General features: G+C 37.3%; 2 protein-coding genes across 3 annotated transcripts in view; both read left to right on the forward strand.

The window, feature by feature from the left end:
- The window catches only part of ABCB7 (ATP binding cassette subfamily B member 7), a 123834-nt gene extending 102870 nt beyond the window's left edge, over positions 1–20964 (forward strand). For both annotated transcript variants that reach the window (XM_007526070.2, XM_007526071.3), the window contains 3 exons: positions 9842–9945; positions 12688–12795; positions 17049–20964. In XM_007526070.2, the coding sequence (XP_007526132.1) occupies positions 9842–9945; positions 12688–12795; positions 17049–17261 (425 nt within the window). In that variant the 3' untranslated portion in view covers positions 17262–20964. The remainder of the gene's footprint in view (positions 1–9841; positions 9946–12687; positions 12796–17048) is intronic.
- Positions 1–22318, forward strand: part of ZDHHC15 (zinc finger DHHC-type palmitoyltransferase 15) — a 394441-nt gene that overhangs the window by 260983 nt on the left and 111140 nt on the right. The gene's annotated exons all lie outside the window — the stretch shown is intronic.

The following is a 22318-nucleotide window of genomic DNA, read 5'->3' on the forward strand; positions in this document are numbered from 1 at the left end:
TTAACCCAAATTAAGTTATAGTCACCTCCTGGTGTCACTGCTAGGACCCCTTATTGACTGGCCTACTAAAGGCAGAAAATCCTACCGTTTCCAGGAGATGTGGTCAGAGCTCAGGCCACTAGCAGCTTCTCAGTCCGCCATCTTCCGGGAACCCCCATCTTTTTTTTTTAACCACCCTCTACCCTCTTCTGGTAAACTTGGTTCTATTGCCAGTATCTACTGATTTAATTTTTTATTTTACTTTATCAATTCTGTCTTTATGTTGCACACTAGGGTAAAAATCACCCAGTATTTATCTTTACCTTTCCAATTTAATCTCACTTCACATAAACCCCTCCAGCTCCTTCCATCTTGTTGTAAATGGCAGGATTTTTTAAATAATGAGAGAGAGAGGGAGCCAGGTGGTAGCACAATGAGTTAAGTGCACCATGTCGCAAAGTGCAAGGACTGGTGTAAGGATCCTGGCTTGAGCCTCCCACTCCCCACCTGCAGGGGAGTCGCTTCACATGTGGTAAAGCAGGTCTGCAGGTGTCTGTCTCTCCCCCTCTCTATCTTCCCCTTCTCTCTCCATTTCTCTCTGTCCTATCTAACAATGACAACAATAATAACTACAACAATAAAACAAGGGCAACAAAAGGGAATAAATAAATAAATATATATTTTTTAAAAGGATTTTATTTAAAAAAGAGAGAGATCAGAGTACTGCTTAGTGCTAGCATGTGAAAGTGGCTGGGACTGAACCTATAGCTCTGGGGCCTCAGTAATGTTTATATATCCTGTGCTCTGATGCTGAGTTATCTCTATAGCCCAGAGTTCCATCTTTTTATAGCTGTATGGTATTCTATTATATAAATATACCATGTCTTCTATATACTGTTAATGTGCAATTAAGTTGTTTCTGGACTTTAGTTATTGTAAATGATGCTACAATAAACATTATGAGTAGTTATAACTTTTCTGGTTAATATTTTTTCTATCTTCAGTTGGTAGAAATGGATTGCTAGATCATAGGATACTTCTGTTTTTAGCTTCTTGAGGCAGATGCATAGATTTTTATCAGGGTTATAAATTGGTAAATTTACATTCGTACCAAGAGTGCAGGAGACTTGATGTCTGTCGCTTTCTCTCCCTCCCTCCATCCCTTCCTCATTCTTGTCGTTTTTCCTCCTCTTCCTCCTCCTCCTTTTCTTTTTTGCTTCTTTCTTGCCTCCCATGTGCAATTTCAGAGCTGTTTTTTCATCCAGATTGTGGCTATAAAATATGAGAGAGAGAGAGAGAGAGAGAGCGACCAACCTGAGTTTCCCCTGCTGCCACAGTACCTCTCATTTGGTGCCAGGGCTTGAATCTAGGTTGTACTCATGAGAAGCTACACACCCTATTCAGTGAACTGTAACTTTGGCCCCTGAGGTTTGTGTTTTTCTCCGCAAACACGCCAATACTTGGTGTTCTTCTTGCTGAAAGCCATTCTCACAGGTGTGTTGTAGTTTTGATTTGCATTCTCTGACAACTAATGATAATGAACATCATTTAGTATGCCTGTTGACTATCTATGTGTTCTCCTAGGAGAAATGTCCTTTATGGTCTGATGCATTTTTTATTTAGTTGTTCTATATTTTTTTCTTGTTGTATGAGTTGTTTATATACCCTAGGTAATAACCCTTTTTTGATTGTTCAGAACCTCTTATTCGGTGTGCATGTATTTTTCCCATTATGTCTTTTCAGTCTTTTTTTATTTTCTCTTGCAGTATAAATAGTTTTCAGTTTAAATGTATGTCCTATTGTTATTCATTGCTTTCCTTTCCCTTGCCACTGATGTAATTTCCCCAAAGACATCACTGACACTGATGTTGTAGAACATTTCACCTCTTATTTTTTGTATTCTTTATGGTTTGGGGTCTTATATCCAGAATGTTAATCCATTTTTGTATATGGGATTAGAGAGTAGTTTTTTTGCATTTTCTCAGTGAAGCTGTCCAGTTTTCCCATTACAATTTGTTGAAAAGACTTCCCTTTCTCCATTTATGATAATCTTGGCTCCTTTGTTATAGACTAAATATTGATAATTGTGTGATTTTATTTCTGGAGTTTCAATTCTATTTCATTGACCTGTGTGTCTGGCTTTATGCCAGTGCCGTACAAATAGGATCATTTTCTAGTACAGTCTAGAGTTAGATAACATAGTGCCTCGATTTTTATTTCCCCTTTTCAGAATAGATTTGGTTATTTAAGGTCTTTTATGTGATATTTCATAAAATCTTTGACATCTCCCCACAAACTATTTTCTTCACTATTCATTGTATTTTGCCCTGTTTCATTTATATTCTGTTTTTAAATTTTTTCTTTTATTTCTTTAATAAACCAAGCTAAAGGTTCAGTGATATTATTTGTATTTGCCACGAATATCTTCATTTCATTGATATTTTGTGAGCGATTTTGCTTCTATTTCATTTTTTTTCTGTTCTGATTTTAAATTATTCCTCCTATTCTTTCCAATTGATTTAAGTGTAAGGTTAAATTGTTTAACTTATTTTCTGGTGGCTGTATGAATGCCTGTATCACTGCTAATTTTCTTCTTAGATTTAACTTTTGTTGCATCCCATAGGTCCTGAAAATTTGAGTTTTCATTTTCATTTGTCTCCAGCTATTTTTATTTTTTATTTTTACTTTTGTTTACCAGTGGTTGCTGAGAAGGGATAATATCAGTTTTAAGTCTCCATTTGTTTAATGTCTTTCCAGTATTTTTTTATTGTGAGGATTAATGGTTTGCAGTAAATACAGTTGTTCACACATGAGTAAAAATTCTCAATTTTCTGCAGAACACTCTCACTCCTGGCTTAGATCTTCCTTCCCCATCATGCACCTGGATCTGAAAGTCCTCTGCCCTCACCCTGTTCCTGAGTCCTTTACATTGGTGCAATATCCCAAACTCAGTCCAAGTTCTACTTTATGTTTATGTTATTGCTGGGGCTTGATGCTGGCACTACAGATCCACCAGTTCTGGTGGCCATTTTTCTTCTTCTTTTGTCTTATTCCATAGGACAGAGAAAATGAGAGGGTGGGGGAGGGAGGGAGAAAGATCTCTGCAGACCTGCTTCACTGCTTGTGAAGTGTCCCCACAGCAGCAGGTGAGGAGCAAGAGTGTGCACCCGGGTCCTTGTGTGTTGTTGTGGTGGTCTGGTGTCAGGCTGCACCGCGGAGAAGAGAGTGGACGTCCAGAGCAAAGGGGTACACAAATCTTTATTATAGGATGGGGGGGGTTGGTTCAGACCACGTGGAGCCAGCCGGCAATGGCCGTCCCCACTACCTGACCACGGGGGGAGAGCAGGGAGCGAGATCTCAGAGAGGGAGAACTGAGAGCCCAGAGGGGGGGTGAGGGGGCTTTTTATTGGGCGACAACCAGGGGTGACGTGTAGGGCCAGAATTGGTTGAAGGGGGCACTGCTTGGATTTCGCGGGGCGTAGTAAAACCTGGGGGCGGAGACTGCATCAGAATAACTCCTCAGCAACATCTCCTCCTATCCCTTTATATCTAAATGGACACAGTAAAGAAAAATGGAATGGAGCAGGCTTAAATGTTTTAGAGGAATGCTGTGCTCAGGTGGGAAGATGTAGGACTTTCTGTGGAGGAGGGAAGGCTTAAATGGCTGCGAACCTTGTGAGATTTATGTGTCCTCCTGTGCTCAACCCCTCTTTAGAGAGAGACACTTACCTGGAGAGACAAAGGTTAAATAGACTTGTTGATATGTAAAACTCTCCATTACCTTCTATATTAGAAATGGTAGATCGCACAACAGCTATGCTAATTATTCTCATGCCTGAGGTTTCCTTTCCTGCACACACCTAGGGTGTGTCTCCATCTTGAATGGGTGTAACAAAAGGTTAAAAAGACGTTGTTGATATATTAAAGTCTCAAATTCCTTCTCTATTAGAAACATTAGATTGCGCTATGGTTATGCTAACAAGTTTTGTTTCATAATAAGTAAATTGCAGCCAGCTGCCTTTGAGACTCTAGGCCGTTCCCCACCCCCATGCAAATGCCTGTCGAGACAAATACGCCCCCCAGAGGCAAGAAATGTTTTTTTAAGCTGATAAAGTTTTGCCCACAGAGACAAAACATGGCCCCCTCAGGCCTTCCCTTGGCAGCACACTGGTTCTTGTTACTTGCTTACATGTTTCTCCATGTTTGTGCCAGTTTCTTTTTTTAAAAAAATGCCTGTACGATATAGGTTTCTGTTCACCCCACACCCTTGATACTGTAGTCATTTAGTTAAAAAGAAAAGGGGGAATTGTTGTATGCTTTACATTGGGTTGTTCTAGCTCTGCCCCGCCAAGAAAATTGGATCAGTTCTGCTAATTTCGCGGGCCCGCTTGGCCCCGCTCCAAAAGAACCCTGGGAGAGTTCCAGAGTTCCAGAGTTCGAGAGTAAGAGAGTGCTTGGTGTCGCCGCGGGGGAAAGAGGCAGCAGAGTTTTGTTTGGTGATTAGTTTGTCTTAGTTTATAAATCGTTGTTCCTGAATAAAGAAATACAGCTTCTCTGCCCAGCTGTACGTCTCTGGTTGTCTCTGTTACCCGCCCGTGAAGCTAGACCAGCCAGCTAGAACCCCCCGAATTTTAACAACACTTGTGCATGATAATATTTGTGCTTAACCAGGTGCGCCACTGCCCAGCCTCCAATAATGTTTTCTTTGCCCCAATCCAGGAACAAGAAATGTTCTTCCATGTCTGTGTGTCCTTCTCTACTTCTTTTACCAACGTCCTATAGGTCTCCTTGTGCTCTGGTGAAACCTCAGACGTGATAAGGCACACGCTTTACCCAGTTTACTATCTGCAGGCTCCACCTTCTGTCTTTTTATTGATGGATTCAGACCATTATGTAATTATTGAAATGTAGGGGTTTATTGCCTATTATCAGTTGGAAGATTTTGTTTTTAGTTTGCCTTTTTAAAAAGATTTATTTATTAGCATGAGAAAGAGAAGTAGAAAGAACTAGAATGTCACTCTGACCCATTTGATGCTGGGGATCAAACCCAGGATCTCATGCTTTTTTTTTTAAGTATATCTTTATGATGGGTTAATGGTTTAGTAAATGCAGTTATTGATACATGTGTAAAATTTCTCAATTTTCTGCAGATGTTTTGAAGTCCAGTGCTCTGTACTGCCTCCTGCAGCACATTGGTCTTTGCTTTTATTTATTTATTATTTCATCTTCGTATTTTTCATTGTGTTCCAACCTCTTTTTTTTGTGGTTTTAATTCTTTCTCAGATTTCTTGCATTTCTCTTTTGGTTTAAGGTTATATGAACCATTTTTTGATTTTTTAAATGTCCCTTAAATACAATGCCTATTTCATGGTGATCATTTATTTTGATTTTTGTTTTTCTGTAAAGCTTTTTACTCTAAATGATAATGTGGGACCGGTAAAAGTGTGCTGCTTTGCCATGTGTGTGACTCAGATTCAAGCTCAATCCCCACTTGCACTGAATGAAGCCTTGGCACTCTGATCTCTTTTACTCTCTCTGCCTCTCACTCTATCTAAAACCAAACCAAACCTAAATGATAATATGGAGGGTGAAGGATTCTTGTTTTACATAAGTGAAATATTTTTTTTCTTTTCAGCACTTTAAACATAATATTGTTCCATTTCCTTATGTTCTGCAGGGTTTCCACTGAAAAGCCTGTAGATATTCCTCAAGTGATTCCCTTATATGTGGTTCATTATTCCCTAGTATTCTGCTCTTCCTTTAGTTTTAATCTTGTTCATTATCATATGACCTGTGATGTGTTTACTTGGGACTCTTTGAGTCTCTTATATTTTGGATATTTAGTTTCTCCCCCCAGATTAGGGAAGGTCTCAATTGTAATCTGTTGAAATAAGATTTCTATCTTTTTCTTCTTTGGTTCCTATAATGCAGATGCTCTTCCTTTTGATGTAGCTTCCTAGCACTCTTACACTGTTTTCACATTTTCTATTTACTGTTCAGTTTATGTATTCCACTGCTATCTCCTCAACTCTGTCAGCTTTTTATTAGTTATGAGTCTACCTATTTTATTCTTTTTATTTTTAAAAAATTTTATTTGATAAGACAGAGAAATTGAGAAGGAGGGGGATATGGAGATAGTGAGACACCTGCAGCACTGCTTCACCATTCATGAAGCTCCCCCCCTGCAGGGAGGGTCTGGGAGCCTGAACTCAGGTCATTGCACATTGCAATGTTTTCCCTTAACAGGGTGCCCCATTGCCCGGCCCCCTGCCTATTTTCTTTAAAAAATTTTTTTTTTACTATCTCTATTTATTGGATAGAGACAGCCAGAAATTGAGAGGGAAGGGGTTGCTAGAGAGGAAGAGAGACAGAGACAGAGATGCCTACAACACTACTTCACTACTCACAGTTTCCCCCTGCAGGTGGGGACTAAGGGCTCAAATCCAGGTCCACGCGCATTGTAACCTCAGTGTGCTCAGTCAGGTACGCCACCATCTGGTCCCAGTTTTATTCTTTAAGGTAGCTATATTTTAAGTCTATTATTTTTGTTTAAACTATTTTCTAACTTACTGAAAGTCTCCTTTTGTTTTTCGATTGTTTTTCTTGTTCATTTAATGTCGTTAAACCTATTACCTTAAACTTTTTCAAAACAAGTTGCCCACTTTCACTCTATTTTAACTTTTCCCTTGTGTTTTTATTTATTTTTGAGGGGGTTAATGCAGCCATTGATATATGAGTATAATTTCAGTATTCACCAGGACCCCAAAGTTCTCTTCCACCTTTGCTGCCCACAGCATCACCCAAGTCCTTTGCTTTGATGAAATACACCACACATGTGTTTCCATGTGTCACTTCATATTCTCCCTTCTTTTTTTGACTTATATCACTTAATATGTCTTCCAGTTTTATTCACGATGACTCAAAGGCCATGACCATATCATTTTTAACAGCTGAATAATATTCCATTGTGTATATATACACCATGTTTTTGTTTGTTTGTTTGTTTGTTTTTTTACCAGAGCACTGCTCAGCTCTGGCATATGGTGGTGCAGGGTATTGACCCTGGGACTTTGGAGCCTCAGGCATGAGACTCTCTTTGCATAACCATTATGCTATCTATCCCAGTCCTATACCATAGTTTTTTTAGCCACTCATTTGTCATTGGACATTTGCTTTTATCTATTATAATTTGTGCTGGTATGAACATAGATACAGAGATATCTTTTGATAGGTGCTTTTCTTTCCTTTGGGTAAATCCCCAGGACAGGAATTACTGATAGGATAGGTCTATTTCACTGAAGAAGAGATCTAGAGTGTCAACAAGCACATGGAAAGATGTTGAAAGTCACTGGTCATCAGAGAAATGAAAATATAAAGATATCAGTGCAACACCACTTTACACCTGTGAGAATGCCATTACATTAGAAAGGACAGAAATGACAAGTAAATAGAAGAAATTTCCTAAGATAAATATAGTCCAGTGGTGGTAGGTGGCTCACCCAGTAGAGTCACACTTCATCATGTACGCTGATCGGGGTTTGAGCCCCTGGCCACCACATGGCAACACTTGCATGGGGAGAAGTTTTGTAAACAGTGCTGCAGTGTCTCTCCTTTCTTTCTCTCTCTCCTGCAGCTCTCACTCTATACTTAAAAAAAGAAAGAAAAAGACAGAAAAAGGAAAAGAACCATGCAGGCACTGAGCCCTAGTGGTAGTCTGATAGAAAAACAAAAAACAAAACAAACAAAAAAAAAAACAAAGAGAGAATGAATACTAGATTTGATTTGGCCCTTAATTTTCAATGGATAAAAACAAACCCAGATTTAATTCTATTCAGCAGAATTTTGGAAACGAGACCAGCAGATGCAGTATCAATTGGTATAAATTGAGAAGCATGCAGGAAATGAGCCCCACTCCAGAGGTTCCAGGACTGGGAAAAATATGGGTTTTGTAGAGAAAGGGGAAGGTTCCTGCTGTCTTAGGGTTTAGGAAAGCAATGGATAGTTATTGCTATAACCAAATTATTTGGCAAGTGGGATAACTTTGAAAATCCCATTGTTAGGATTTGCTGTATCATACAAGACCTCACCATAATTTATGTCCTTTAATGCTATTTACATATAGCTGTATCTTAAGAAATGATGCCACCAGGTGTTTCTGTTCTCCCTGGAGTATATAGTCAGAGTTATGGTCTGTGCATCAAAAAGTTTGAGATATTCAATCCATTTTTCCCCTCATATTAATTAAATAGTGGTTTGTGAGACTATGAGTTAAGTGGGAGTGTATATTAACACCATTCCCACCACCAAAGGTCTGTGTCCCTCGCCCCCCCCCAACACAGTGAAGGTGAACATCTACTCTCCTCCCAGAGATTTTTGCTTTGCTGCCCTACTCCAAACTCAGTCAGATCCTGCTTTGAGTTTCCCTTTCTGTTCTTCCTCAACTTCTATTTATGAGTGGGATCATCCCATACTCATCTTTGTCTTTCTGACTTATCTCACTCAACATAATCCCTTCTAGCTCCATCCAAGATGGGTCAGAGAGGGGGGTTCATTATTATTAATAGCTACGTAGTAGTCCATGGTGTAAATATACCACAGCTTTCTCAGCCATTTGTCTATTGTTGGGCAACTGGGTTGCTTCCAGGTTTGAGCTATTATGAATTGTGCTGCTATGAACATAGGTATACACATATCTTTTTGGTTGGGTGTTTTTCTTTAATACTTTATTTATTTTATTTTTTAGAGAGATGCAGAGAGAGAGAGAGAGAGACACAGAAGGAAACACCAGAGCACTGCTCAGCTCTGGCTTATGGTGGTGTGGGGGATGGAAGCTGGAACTTTGGAGCCTCAGGCAAGAGAGTCTGTTTGCATAACCACTATGCTATCTCCCCCCGCCCAAAAACTTACTTGGGTGTTAATGGAGTTTTTTAAGTCATATTTTAAAGTTTTTTAAACTTTGATAAATTAATGTTTTGATAAATTAATGGATAATAGGTAAGAAAATAATCCATAAGGGGCATTCAGTAATGTATACATCATCTCTTGTACTTCCTTCCATAGTCCTATATAAAATTGATAACCTTAGACTTACTAGAGTTCCAGTGAAGAAAGATCCCCCCCCCCCCACACACACACACTGGAATATATTTAGGAATAAATAATGGGCTTACACAGTTCAATAAGAGTAGTGCACTGGGAATGAGTCAGGTTTTATTTCAGATACAGTTGGGTTTTGCCCTGCAACCTATAGTAAACCAGTTACCCTTTCTGGACCCCTTTTTTCTTTGTGGTTTAAAATTCTGCTGTATTGGGGATACATTGCAAAGAACTAAGGTGAACTAATACTACCTATTAATAATATATACCTTCCACTTTGAAGAATCTGTGAAGATATTATTAGTTTACTATAAAAACAAACAAAAATAAATCCTTAAGAATACTGACTGATTGCTGTTTTTATGTAGAGAGAAATTGGTATGCACAGTGTCATGCCTCCAAGTTTTCAGGATTCAGATATTAACACTTCAGAGACTTTTTACATTTGTACCAGAATTTTTTCTGAGATTTTTTCAGAAATGTTATGTTCACATTTCTGATGAGAAGAATTACCCCCATCCCCGCCATACCCTTTGTCCTTTTTCCCTTTCACAAAGTCAAAATCCTGAATTATATTCATGTCCTAGGGAATAGAGTTCGACAAATGATATCTGTCATTGAATGTGAACCTCGACCCTTGCAATGTAATAAAACAGAGTAGAGGTGGGTGTCAGTGGCATGACTTGGTGGTTATAATCAATGGAAATAGAAACATCAAACATCTGTATGCTATATTTCCTTAAGCACTTTTTTTTTTCTTTACTAGGAGGAGAAAAACAAAGAATAGCAATCGCAAGAGCCATTTTAAAGGATCCCCCAGTCATCCTGTATGATGAAGCCACTTCATCATTAGATTCGATTACTGAAGAGGTAAATGGTGATGAAAGTACAAAATTCTTCAATTCTCAGTGCTTAACATAGCTCCTTGGAATTTTCTGTAAAATGGCTACACCCAGTTTTGTTTTGAATGAACTTGAGTAGGTACTATCCCCCTACCTCACCATGCAACAATTCATTGTAGTAAGAATACCAGCTTGTATTGAACTAGCTATCTATCACATAAAGTTCATTTGCCAATGTGTCTCCTTTGGGAATTGTGTAACACCTTATACTCTTGATATTTTACCCTTGCATCTTGCGGTGCTGTGGGAATTGCCCAGTCTGCTTTAGATTTTCTCCTATTGCCACTTAGCATTCACTAAGACAGGTTCTATACAGGATTGTGACACAGCACATACCTGAAAGCCTTTCATTTGCCATAAAGCAACTCACCAAGCTGCAAGTTAGGCACATACAGCCTGCTTAGTTGTTGTCAACAAGTAGTCATTTCACAGTAAACAACTGTGAAGCACCAAAATGTTGTGACACTGGTTTCATGACACTGTTCAGTAATTATATTGATTTCAGAACAGTATCTTTGCGTTAAACACAAGTCTCAATGGCAGGGAAAATTTCATGAATTCAACCCACTGAAGGACTGGAAATAGATGTTACTCAGCAGTTTCCTTTATTCACCTGTTTTACTTGAATGTGAGGTAAATACTTACTGTTGACAAGTAGGCTTACCAGCAACAAAAGTCCTGGACCAGATGGCTTCACAAATTCTACAAAACCTTCAGGACACAGTTAATACCTATACTTCTAAAGCTTTTCCACAAGATCAAAGAAACAGGAACACTCCCTTCCACCTTCTATGAAGCCAACATCACCCTGTTACCAAAAGCAGATAGGGACACAACAAAAAAGGGAAAACTGCAAACCAGTATCTCTGATGAACATAGATGCCAAAATATTAAAAAAGATCCTGGCCAACCGGATACAGCAGTATATGAAAACACCTAGAATTGCCAAAACCATCTTAAGGAAAAGAAACGGATACAGCAGTATATCAAAAAGATTATTCATTCACGACAAGTGGGCTTAATCTCAGCTTTAGAGTATGTGTGACACTTGATGTGGAGTTGAGTGTCAGGGTCTATTATTTGATTTGCCTGTGTCTGAGACAGTTGAGTTTCTAAGTGAATTACTTAGCATTAGAAATCATCATATTGGAGCTCCAGTGGCGCAATCGGTTAGTGCACGGTACTTATACAAGAAATCATCATATTTACTTAGTTTTACTTTACTTTTTTATTGTCACCAGTATTATTGCCAGGGTTTGGTGAGTGCTCAGTGAATCCAAGCAGCCATTCTCATTCTCTCTCTTTCTTTCTCTCTGACTGAATAAAAATTGGAGGGGGCAGATAGAGAGGGAGAGAGATGAGGAGAGACACCTACAGCACTGCTCTATCACTTATGAAGCTTCCCACCCCCAGGTCTGTCCTTGCACATGGTAGTGTGTCTGTGTTTGTGTGTTTCTATTGGGTATGCTACCATGCTAATGGTCTGAGATTGTTAGGTATAAAGTGAACCTTATGTAACCAGAGTAGTTAACTTGCTCTTATAAGAATTTTCTGCATAAAGTTGTATCACCCACCTATACCACAAATTAAAAGTTCCACTAGTACTCATTATGTAGTCACATTTTTTTCATAGAGCATAAGTCGTTAAGATCTAAGAGAGAACCTCTCCCCCCAAGATTTGTAAATTTTAATGAGCCTTCTGAAAAGGTACAGATGTAATTAATAGAGTCTCAGAATTTATGTTCTTTTTAGTAAGAAAGAAAAATATCCAGAAACAATACTGATTTGCTTAGAATTGGTTCTGCATTTGATTTTTGGTCTACTCTAGTAAAATATAAGGGGATAGATAGATAGATAGATAGATAGATAGATAGATAGATAGATAAAGAGAATTCTCTTAAACATTACAGGCACTAAAATGAAATTTTCAGAACACTTTTATAAAGTTTCCTCAAGGTTAAACATAGAATATTCTTTCTGCCAGCCCTCTGTTGTTCTAGAATTTGAAATAAGGAAAGTAAAATGCTCCTGTATCCTTTAAGTATCCTATTTTTCTTTTGCATTTCTAAATTTTTCTCTACATGCTACCATTTGATTCCCACATTTAATTTTCAGCTCTTATTTATTAGGTAAGAATCATATCCAATTCTCACAGACTTTAATTTAAAGACATAGCCTACCTGAAAGATGATGTCTTCCCATGATTATATAGTCATATATACCTTCACTTTTTGTTAGATTTTTCTCCTTTTTAGTAATTAAAAAAAAATTATTGGGGGATTAATGGTTTACAGTCAGCAGTAAAATACAATAGTTTGTACATGTGTAACATTTCTCAGTTTTCTACATAACAAATCAATCCCCACTAGGTCCTCCCCTGCCATCATATTCCAGGGCCTGAGTCCCTCCCCCACCCCCACCACATACACACACACCCCGAGTCTTTTACTTTGGTGTAGTACACCAACTCCAGTCCAAGTTCTGCTTTGTGTTTTCCCTTCTGTTCTTGTTTTTCAGAATCTATCTAAGAGTGAGATCATCCTATTTAGTAATTTCTTGGACTAGGTCAAATACTTGGTACTGGTATTGATTTAATATAATAAAAATTAATTGCAATTCATATAGTCATTTTGAAAATGTATGATTATTTCCATTTACTAATGATTGCATCTTTTTCCCCTTTTTACTCTAATTGTTGTCAAACCTGCAGACTATTCTTAGTGCCATGAGAAATGCAGTCAAACACAGAACATCTATTTTCATTGCTCACAGATTATCAACAGTGGTTGATGCAGATGAAATCATTGTCTTGAATCAGGTGAGATTTTTAACTTTAAAATTTAGTATTTATAGACCATTGATAATTATTATAAATAAAAGCAAATACAAGGAGGGTGCAGGGGAAAAAAAGAGGAGACCATTATCACTATGGCACATGGAATTCCAGTATCGAATTTACTGCCTAATGATTGAGATTTCAGTGGTTTAATCAACTATACCACTTCATGAGTCTTAGGTATTATTTCAATAATAATAATAATAATAAACTTGTGTTCTTGGAATGAGACTGAATTCCTTATGTCACTTCCAAGTTTTTTATTAAATCACTAGAAATGATGTTAGTCAGAAAACCTTATCTGTGTTTTCACTTTTGCTCTATAAGAATCTTTGCTCAGGGCTGGGGAAAATAACATAATGGTTATACAAAGACTTTCATGCCTGAGGCTGCACAGTCCCAGGTTCAGTCCCCTTCACCACCACAATCCATAGATGAGCAGTGCTCTGACCTGTTTCTCCCTCTTGCTCTCTCCATTTCTCTCTCTTGTTCTCATTAAAATAAATAAATAAATTTTTTAAAAAGTCTTTGCTTACTGTATGTTATATTTTCATTAGTCATTTAATAGTATTTTACAAAATCTTAAAGATTTCAGAGTATAACTTCAAACCCACTAGTGGTATGTGTTAAGTCACCAAACCTTCCACAGTTCTGTGCTCTCTCCCTCACCTCTTTAAAAGATGAAATTTCTACCTTTTTTTTTTTTTTTTAAACTAGAGCACTACTCTGATTTATGGTGGTGCCAGAGATTGAATCTGGGACTTTGGAGGCATGCAAGTCTTTTTGACTAACAATTATACTATCTCCTGGCCCTAGTCCTTGTGCATTTCCTTAATGTTTAAAAGAAAATCACCGTGAAGTTGTCATTTGTTTTTCATTATGGTGATAAATAAAAAAAGACAACCTGCTTTATCTCCTTTGTGAGAATTTATACTGTTTAAATGTTCTAATCTTATCAGAGTACCACAACTGTGATTAGTAGATTTGAAAATTGAAATATTTTCCCTTTCTCATCTCTGTGAGATCATGTTTTCTCCCACATACTTCGTGCTTGATTATTGCCAACATTGTTCAGTTTTAACTTCTCTTTTTTAGCCTTCCTGTAATTATTCTCACTTTTAATAAATTGTCTTTCAATTCTTTATTATTTTGGAAGCCTGAGTTCTAGTAGTTAAGAAAGATAAAGCATTCCCATGTACTTTGTTTATGCTGAGAGGGAATTTTATGTCACTAAAGTTACTTATGGCATGTTCAATTCTGTTTTGTATGTACTATGTCCTTTATAAGTTACATCTGTACTTGAGACTCTAAGGTAATTTTATTGGTTTGTTCATAAATGCTTGCATTCATTAGAAAGTAAATGGTTTTTCAATTTTTCCAGAGTGTCTTAATGGGAAATTTTATAAATATACCTTATTATCTCATTAGTGTTCAGGAATCTGAAATAAACTCTGTTATTTGGTAACTTTGTAATAACATTCCTAATTGGTCATAGCCTAAATAGCTCAGTTGGGAGAGCATTAGACTGAAGATCTATAAAATCCCCAATTGCATACAGTCATCCAGATAGAATCCATTCTTTTGTGTGTATGTGTGTATTTATTTATTCCCTTTTGTTGCCCTTATTGTTTTATTGTTGTGGTTATTATTGTTGTTGTTGGATAGGACAGAGAGAAATGGAGAGAGGAGGGGAAGACAGAGGGGGGAGAGACAGATAGACACCTGCAGACCTAATGAAACTAATGTGACTTTATGTATTCATCTAATGAAACTAATGCGACTTTATGTATTCTGTCATTAGTCTCTTTTAGTATTGATATTATGTTTATGTAGATAATGGAATTTTCAATGTTCTTCCTAATCCCTCGGTAACCAAATGTTTGATCATTGCTTCCCAGTTTTGTCATAAGAATAAACGTTTGAAAATTGATAAATCAATTCATTGAGTAAGAGAATCTGAGGGTACAAGTAAGCTATTTAAACATTAACATAAGGCAAAGGGCAGTGAGATTAATTGGACACCATAAAACGTTGAAGGACAAGACCAAAGATCTTGCGTCCCTCACCTCCAACAATCTTGTGGTTTCTATCACCACTCCTTTTCACATAGGGATTGGATTGGAGGGTTATTCTTTTTTATCATTTTAATTTTATTTTCCATTTTATTGTGTTACTTGCATGGATATGGCAATGCAGGCACCCTAGCCAATGGGCTAGCTCTCCATATAATTTTTTAATGTGTTTTAATTTTAAGTGTGTTTAAAGACTCATTTTCATATAATTCAAATACTTTAGTGGTGGAGGGCAGACAATGAAACTACGTTGTCCTGTTTTTCTTGAGTTAAATCTCATACAGGAGGTGAAAGACCTTCACAGGGAAAAGTATGGGGCATTGTTAAAAGAAATAGAGAACAACACACAGAAATGGAAGGACATTCTTTGCTCCTGGATTAGAAGAATAAACATTATTAAAATGACCATTCTATCAAAGGCAATCTATAATTTTAATGCAATCCCTATCAAGATCCCAATGGCATTTTTCTCTTCCAAGAAAATTGAACTTCTCAAAAAAATTATGTGGAGAAAGAGAAGCAAGCAAGGAAGGAAGGAGGGATGGAAGGATGGATGGGTGGAAGAAAGGAAGGAAGGAAGGAAAGAAGGAAGGAAGGAAGGACCGAATAGCCATACCCCAAAACTTGGATGGTACTCAGTTGTCCAATGAGAGATGAATAGTTAAGCGGTTGTGTTAAATACGATGAAGTTATCTCCTTTTCCTCATCTTGGATGGACCTTGAAGGAGTTAATATTAAATGAGATAAACCAAAATAAGAAGCCTCAATACTTGATCTCATAGGCAGAACTAAAGAAACAAGAACAGAAAGGGAAAACACAAAGTACAACTTGGCCTGAGTTTGGCATATTGCACAAAAGCAAAAACATTCTGGGGGTAATGATTTAGAGTAGACTTGTTGACACATGGCTACAGTTTCTCATCTTCCCATGACAGATGTCTATAAAACACTCTTACCCCCATTTCTTTTTTTTCTCTTTTCTTTAAGAAAGGATCAATTAACAAAACCATAGGGTAGGAGGGGTACAATTCCACACAATTCCCACCACCCAATCTCCATATCCCATCCCCTCCCCCGATAGCTTTCTCACTCTCTATCCCTCTGGGAGCATGGACCCAGGGTCATTGTGGGTTGCAGAAGGTAGAAGGTCTGGCTTCTGTAATTGCTTCCCCGCTGAACATGGGCATTGACTGGTCGATCCATACTCCCAGTCTGCCTCTCTCTTTCCCTAGTAGGGTGTGTCTCTGGGGAAGCGGAGCTCCAGGACACATTGGTGGGGTCTTCAGTCTAGTGAAGCCTGGCCGGCATCCTGATGACATCTGGAACCTGGTGACTGAAAAGAGAGTTAACATACGAAGCCAAACAAGTTGTTGAGCAATTATGGACCCAAAGCTTGGAATAGTGGAGAGGAAGTGTTAGGGGGGTACTCACTGCAAACTCTAGTGTACTTCTGCTTTCAGGTATATATTTTGCAGTAGTTTATGGATACGTGTGAACATATGCTCTCTCTCACAGAAACTGGTGTATATCTAGGTTTGGGGACTTTGTTAGAAAGTGAACCACCTGAGATGGAATTAGAGTATACTATGAAAGGAAAGACCGAGTAATGAAGCTGAAGGGCTGTCATTCCACACGTGAAGTCTCTGGACACAGTCTGAAGTGAAGCATGTTAAGGTGGCAGTCGTTGTGTTGCTTAGGTTGTGATCGGCAGATGCAATATTATTTGATATGGATTGGGAGAGGCATATGGGAAAGTGGGCCCTATCCAATGGTTCCAGGACTGTGGGAAGTAGAGGCTCTATAGTGGAGATGTGAGGTTCCTGCTGTCTTAGGGTTCAAAAAGACAATCGATAGTTAATGTTATCATCACATTAATTGGTAATTGGGTTAACTTTGAAAAGTCCTTTTGTTAGGAAAACTCCCATTTCTATCTCCCTCCTGCTATCCTTCCCCAGAATCCCAGTTTCTCTTACACTGTCGATAATAAATTGGAAGATGTGTTTTAATGAGTTGAAATTCTTCAGAATCCTTAGTTAGAAAGTATTACACACACACACACACACACACACACACACACACACACACACACACACATGTATATATATATTCATTTATTACATTAGTTGTAGTAACATCTCTGTTTATCTTGTGCTTGCTTTTTAGGGTAAAATAGCTGAACGTGGTACCCACCATAGTTTGCTTGCTAATTCAGGCAGTTTCTATTCAGAAATGTGGCATACACAGAGCAGCCGTGTGCAGAACCATAACTCCAATTGGGATGCAGAGAAAGAAAATATGTCTAAGGAGGAAGAAAGGAAGAAGCTCCAAGAAGAAATAATCAATGGTGTAAAAGGCTGTGGAAACTGTTCCTGCTAAGTCATATGAGACATTTAGGTTTTTTTAAATATACATTTGCACTGAAACAGAATTATATTATTAAAAAATCATATATTCTCATTTTCTAGAATTCTTCTTTTGAGTAAGATTTCTGTGAGGACATAGCTCTGTGTTAGATACATGGTTCACATACTTGACTTCCACCACCACAAAAAAAAATAGGAACAGAAACAAGAAGAGACAAAAAAGTTTTTTTTATATAGGAATTTGACATTGTTCACAATTTAATATATTTATACTCCAGTTATTTTCCTGTTAATACTTTAGTTGTTCTCAAAGCATAGGTTTTGTTACTGTCATTGTTTACTAGACACCATTTCCATATTTGAGGCGTAATAGCAATTTTATATCTATAATCAGAGGGATCAAATTGGCTTCTAAATTTTTATAGTCTTTGGGGCCAGGTGGCGGTACACCTGGGAAGTGCATGTCACAGTGTGCAAGGACCCAGGTTCAATCCCATAGTCCCCACCTGCAGGAGGAAGCTTCACAAATGGTGAAGTAGTGCTGCAGGTGCCTTTCCTTCCTTCCCCCCTTTCTCTCCTTCCCTCTCAACTTCTCTTTATTTCTGTCCAGTGAATAATAGATAAAATATTTTATAAAGATTGAGTATTATCAAACTTAATAACTTTTTTGTAGTTTCTCTAACTTTAATAGTGATGATTTAGTTGAGAAGTATGTTTTCCTTTTTTATTCCAAGAAAAAAAAAAAGACACTATAGGTTCACTGTCTTCCCTCCACCACTAAAGTATTTGAATGATATGAAAATGAATTTATAAACACACTTAAAATTAAAACACATTTAAAATTGTGCTGGCTGTGAAAAGAATAAAGAAACAAAATGTGTCATAAAAAAATAAAAATTATGCCGGAGAGATAGCCCATCGGCTAAGGTGCCTGCATTTTCACAAAAATAACCCAAGTAAAACCCAGCACCACATGGGAGGTGATGTGTCAGCAAAATAAACTTGGGTGCTGTATCTCCCCCTCTTCCTATCTCTATCCTAAAGAAAAATGTGGCCCTGAGTCATGAAATCAAACATACACAAAGCCTCAGTTTCAAACACACACAAAAATTAGAACTTGCTAGAAATAGACATGTATGTATAATTCAATTGCTATAGTTGATAGACAGCTATACTTAGGCTTAGGTATAGTATGCTTTTAAGATCTTATATTTGTTCTTGTCCCGACAGAGATGCTATTAATAAGATGATAATAAGAAAAACCAACATTTAGTGACCAGGAAAAATTTTAGGTTTTGTTTTTTACCTACCGAGTTTGCTGGAGCTTGGTGCTTCACCACTCCAGTGACCTTTTTATATTTATATTTTAATTTTTTTATATATGACGAGAAAAAAGAGAGAAAGGAGGAAGAGAGAAACAAACACCTGCAGCGCTACTATACTCATCATGAAGCCTCACTTGCAGGTGGTTTTGGGGGCTTTGAACTCAGGTCCTGGGTGCTCCACCACCCAACCCCCAGTCATGGTCTTAAGCGGATATCAATTGTGATCCTTAATTTTCACAATGACATCATGAAATTGGTATTATCATCTTCATTTTCTTTTAATTAGAGCGCTGCTCAGCCCTGGCTTATGGTGGTGCAAGGGCACGAATTTGGGACTTCTGGGCCCAGATATGAATGAATATCTTTTGCCTAATCATTATGCTATCTCTATACCCCCTCCTGTAGTTAAGTTTTTAAAATCATTTGCTTCTGTATAATTTTTGGAAGAAAAAAACGTTAATTTTCATGTTAGTATTGAGAATATTTTATCATCATTCTAGTGCTGGGAATTTCATTTTTTTCTATCAAAATGAGATGTTGATTTTTGTTTTGGACCAAAATTTAAACATTTTTTTAAGGACAGACAAACCCTATGATGATCTGAGTGTGATCTAAAACTTAGGAACTTAATGTCTTTTTTGTTTCTGCTTTTAATTTGCCATTTTAACTATATTTGAAGGTTTACAAAGAAACAACTAAATTGGTTGTCTATGCAACAATATGTGTGTGTACACATTCATACATGGATGCAGATTCTCCTAAATTTAAGGTACCTTTTAGTAAATAAGCAAATATGTCTTACTCTTCAGATAATCAAGGGTCTAATCTGTCAACATTGCAAAATACACTATTGCACTATTTTTTTTACACTATTTTTTTTCCTGGAAAGCTTTACTGAATGAAGATCCCATAAGATATAATCTAGTTTTACCAGTGTGAAATAACAGCATGTTGATATCTTATTCATTTAGAAAGCTCTTCTCTTTTCCAATTTGAAATCATTTTAATTTTGTAGTAATTTAGTTTGAGAGAATTCCTCTATGTCACAAATGCCTGCATGTGAAATTTTATATTTCAAATAATATTAGTCATGCTCAGGTTGGTATGGCCTTTAGATAATATATCTCAGAAAAGGTCAAAGCGTATTATTTTATTGGTTTCTGGCTTAAGGTGATAGTTTGGCCTGGGTGAGACTAATGCTTCTGTTTTGTTTTATATTACTGTCATATGTCATATGTATATCTGAATCTACCAATCTCAGGTTTATAATTTTGTTATAGAAAAGCTATTTTATAAGTAGCTTGAAGCCAGTATTTCATAGTTTTTGACATAAAAATAGGTGATATAAGATTGTGATTTTGAAATTGGTGTTAACCCTGAGATGTATAATCAATTGCAAATTGGGGTTTTGGGCATTACTTACTCTGAAGTCATAGATGTTACTGATTTTTCCAAGAGAAAGTAAAGGATTTTCCTTTGAATAAAGGAGTTCTAGTATAGAAATGTGGTCCATCTAGATTGCCATTTTTTCCCTGTTAATTCCTTTATATATCCAGTGATAACCCTGTATTCTGGAGAAAGAGGAAAATTTGGTGAAGGGTGTGGGGTGTTGACACCTATAGTAGGGAAATGTGAAAGTTGTATTTGTGAAAGCAACAGTCTTGTAAATCAATATTTCCCCAATAAAGTGGTCTATTAAGGAAAAAAATTACTTGTATGATCAAATAGGAAATATTGAAGCAACCATTATTAATATTCATCTTGAATGTAAATAATGGTATTTAAAGTAAGTGATTTTATAATACGGGGTATTTAGATAAAGAAAGATAGGTATGTTTCAGGGTGGGAATACTTTCCCCATTAAGATGATTTGATTATTATTTTCTTTTTTTTTCATTGCCGGCACTTCACCTCTCCATGCAGAATTTTTCAGATAAAAGAGAAGTAGACATCAAAGCACCAAGGCTTCCTCATTTGCCATAGAACTTCCCATGTGATTTACCAGGGGTTGTGTGCATGGCAAGCAGTTGCCCTTCTAGGTGAACTAGCGCTCCAGCTTCTGAAGTAATCCTCCCTCCCTCCTTCCTTCCTTCCTCCCTCCCTCCCTCCCTCCCTTCCTCCCTCTCTTCTTCTTTCCTTCCTTTCGTTTTTCCCTTCCTTTCCCATTTTTAATATAAAAAGCAGAGACAGGTGGCCAGGAGGTGGCATACCTGGTTACGCACACACATTACAGTGCACAGAGATACAGGTTCAAGCCCCTGGTCCCCACCTGCAGGGAGAAAGCTTCACAAGTGGTGAAGCAAGGCTGCAGGTGTCTCTCCCCCTCTCCTCTCAATGTCTTTCTGCCTCTATCCAGTAATAAATAATAAAAAATATTTTATAAAATAAATTTTTTAAGGGAGTCGGGCTGTAGCGCAGCGGGTTAAGCGCAGGTGGCGCAAGCACAAGGACCGGCATAAGGATCCCGGTTGGAACCCGGCTCCCCACCTGCAGGGGAGTCGCTTCACAGGCGGTGAAGCAGGTCTGCAGGTGTCTATCTTTCTCTCCTCCTCTCTGTCTTCCCCTCCTCTCTCCATTTCTCTCTGTCCTATCCAACAACGACAACAACAATAATAACTACAACAATAAAACAACAAGGGCAACAAAAGGGAATAAATAAATAAATATTTTTTAAAAAATTAAAAAAATAATAATAATTTTTTAAAAAAACAGAGACAGAGAGAAAGAGATCATGACACTGAAACTTTCTTCAGCTTGTTGAGTTCCAGACTGGACCTGGGTCACACACATGACAAAACAGACCACTGTCCAAGTAAGCTGTTTCACTGGCCTGAAATTATCTTCTTTCTATAGATTAGAAGTGATCTCTAGACCACTGGGCCATTAACCAGTATTTTTATTTACTAAAAACTTAGCTCACTGAGAAACATACCTTAAGGCCCATTAGCAAGCCTTAGTTTTTTTTTTCTCTTTAATCTGTCATTTTATGATGATTCTATACTATGAAACATTAGACAAAAGAGAAAACTTCCTAGTGTCATTTATTCAGGAAAATGCCAATAGCTTTTGTTACGTTGTATTGATCCTACATTACATTATGGTATATCCACACAAAAGGATAGTCTATAAATTTGTCAGGATTGCAGCATACTTTATATAATTATATATAAAGTATTGCAGCATACTGTGTATATATTGAGGTGGGTAAGCTACAGTTTTAGTATATGGACCCTTAAGTGGATCAAAATGATTGCTTTATTAACATCCCTTTATTTAAGGGAAAAATATTTTAAAAAGCAGCTATAGAACAAGGGGATAGCTTAGCCTGTTCAGCACTCATTTACATTCCTAATGCACAGAGGTCACAGGTTCAGTCCCTGTTATACCAGAACTGAGCATTACTCTGGTCACATAATTAATTACTCTCCTTCACATAATTAATAGACAAATGAATCTTTGAAAAAATTGAAATTTTTCCTTTCATCCTAAGGGAATCCTGATTTATAACATAATTCAAGTTTTTATAAACTGGACCAGATGGCTTCCTACTGTTTTTTAACATAGAAATGTCTTGGTGGACAGATGGATTCACTTGGAAATTTTGAATAGCTCTAGTCTGAGGGTCACTAGTGAGAATCAGAAAGTGGCCTTAGCATTTGGACAAATTCAAAATATGTATTTACTTTTCCTCAGCAGTGATTCACACTTTTAAATACCTCAAAGTAATTTCCCCCTTTCCTGTAGA

Source organism: Erinaceus europaeus, chromosome X (assembly GCF_950295315.1).
Source record: "Erinaceus europaeus chromosome X, mEriEur2.1, whole genome shotgun sequence".
In the NCBI taxonomy this organism is placed as follows: Eukaryota; Metazoa; Chordata; class Mammalia; order Eulipotyphla; family Erinaceidae; genus Erinaceus; species Erinaceus europaeus.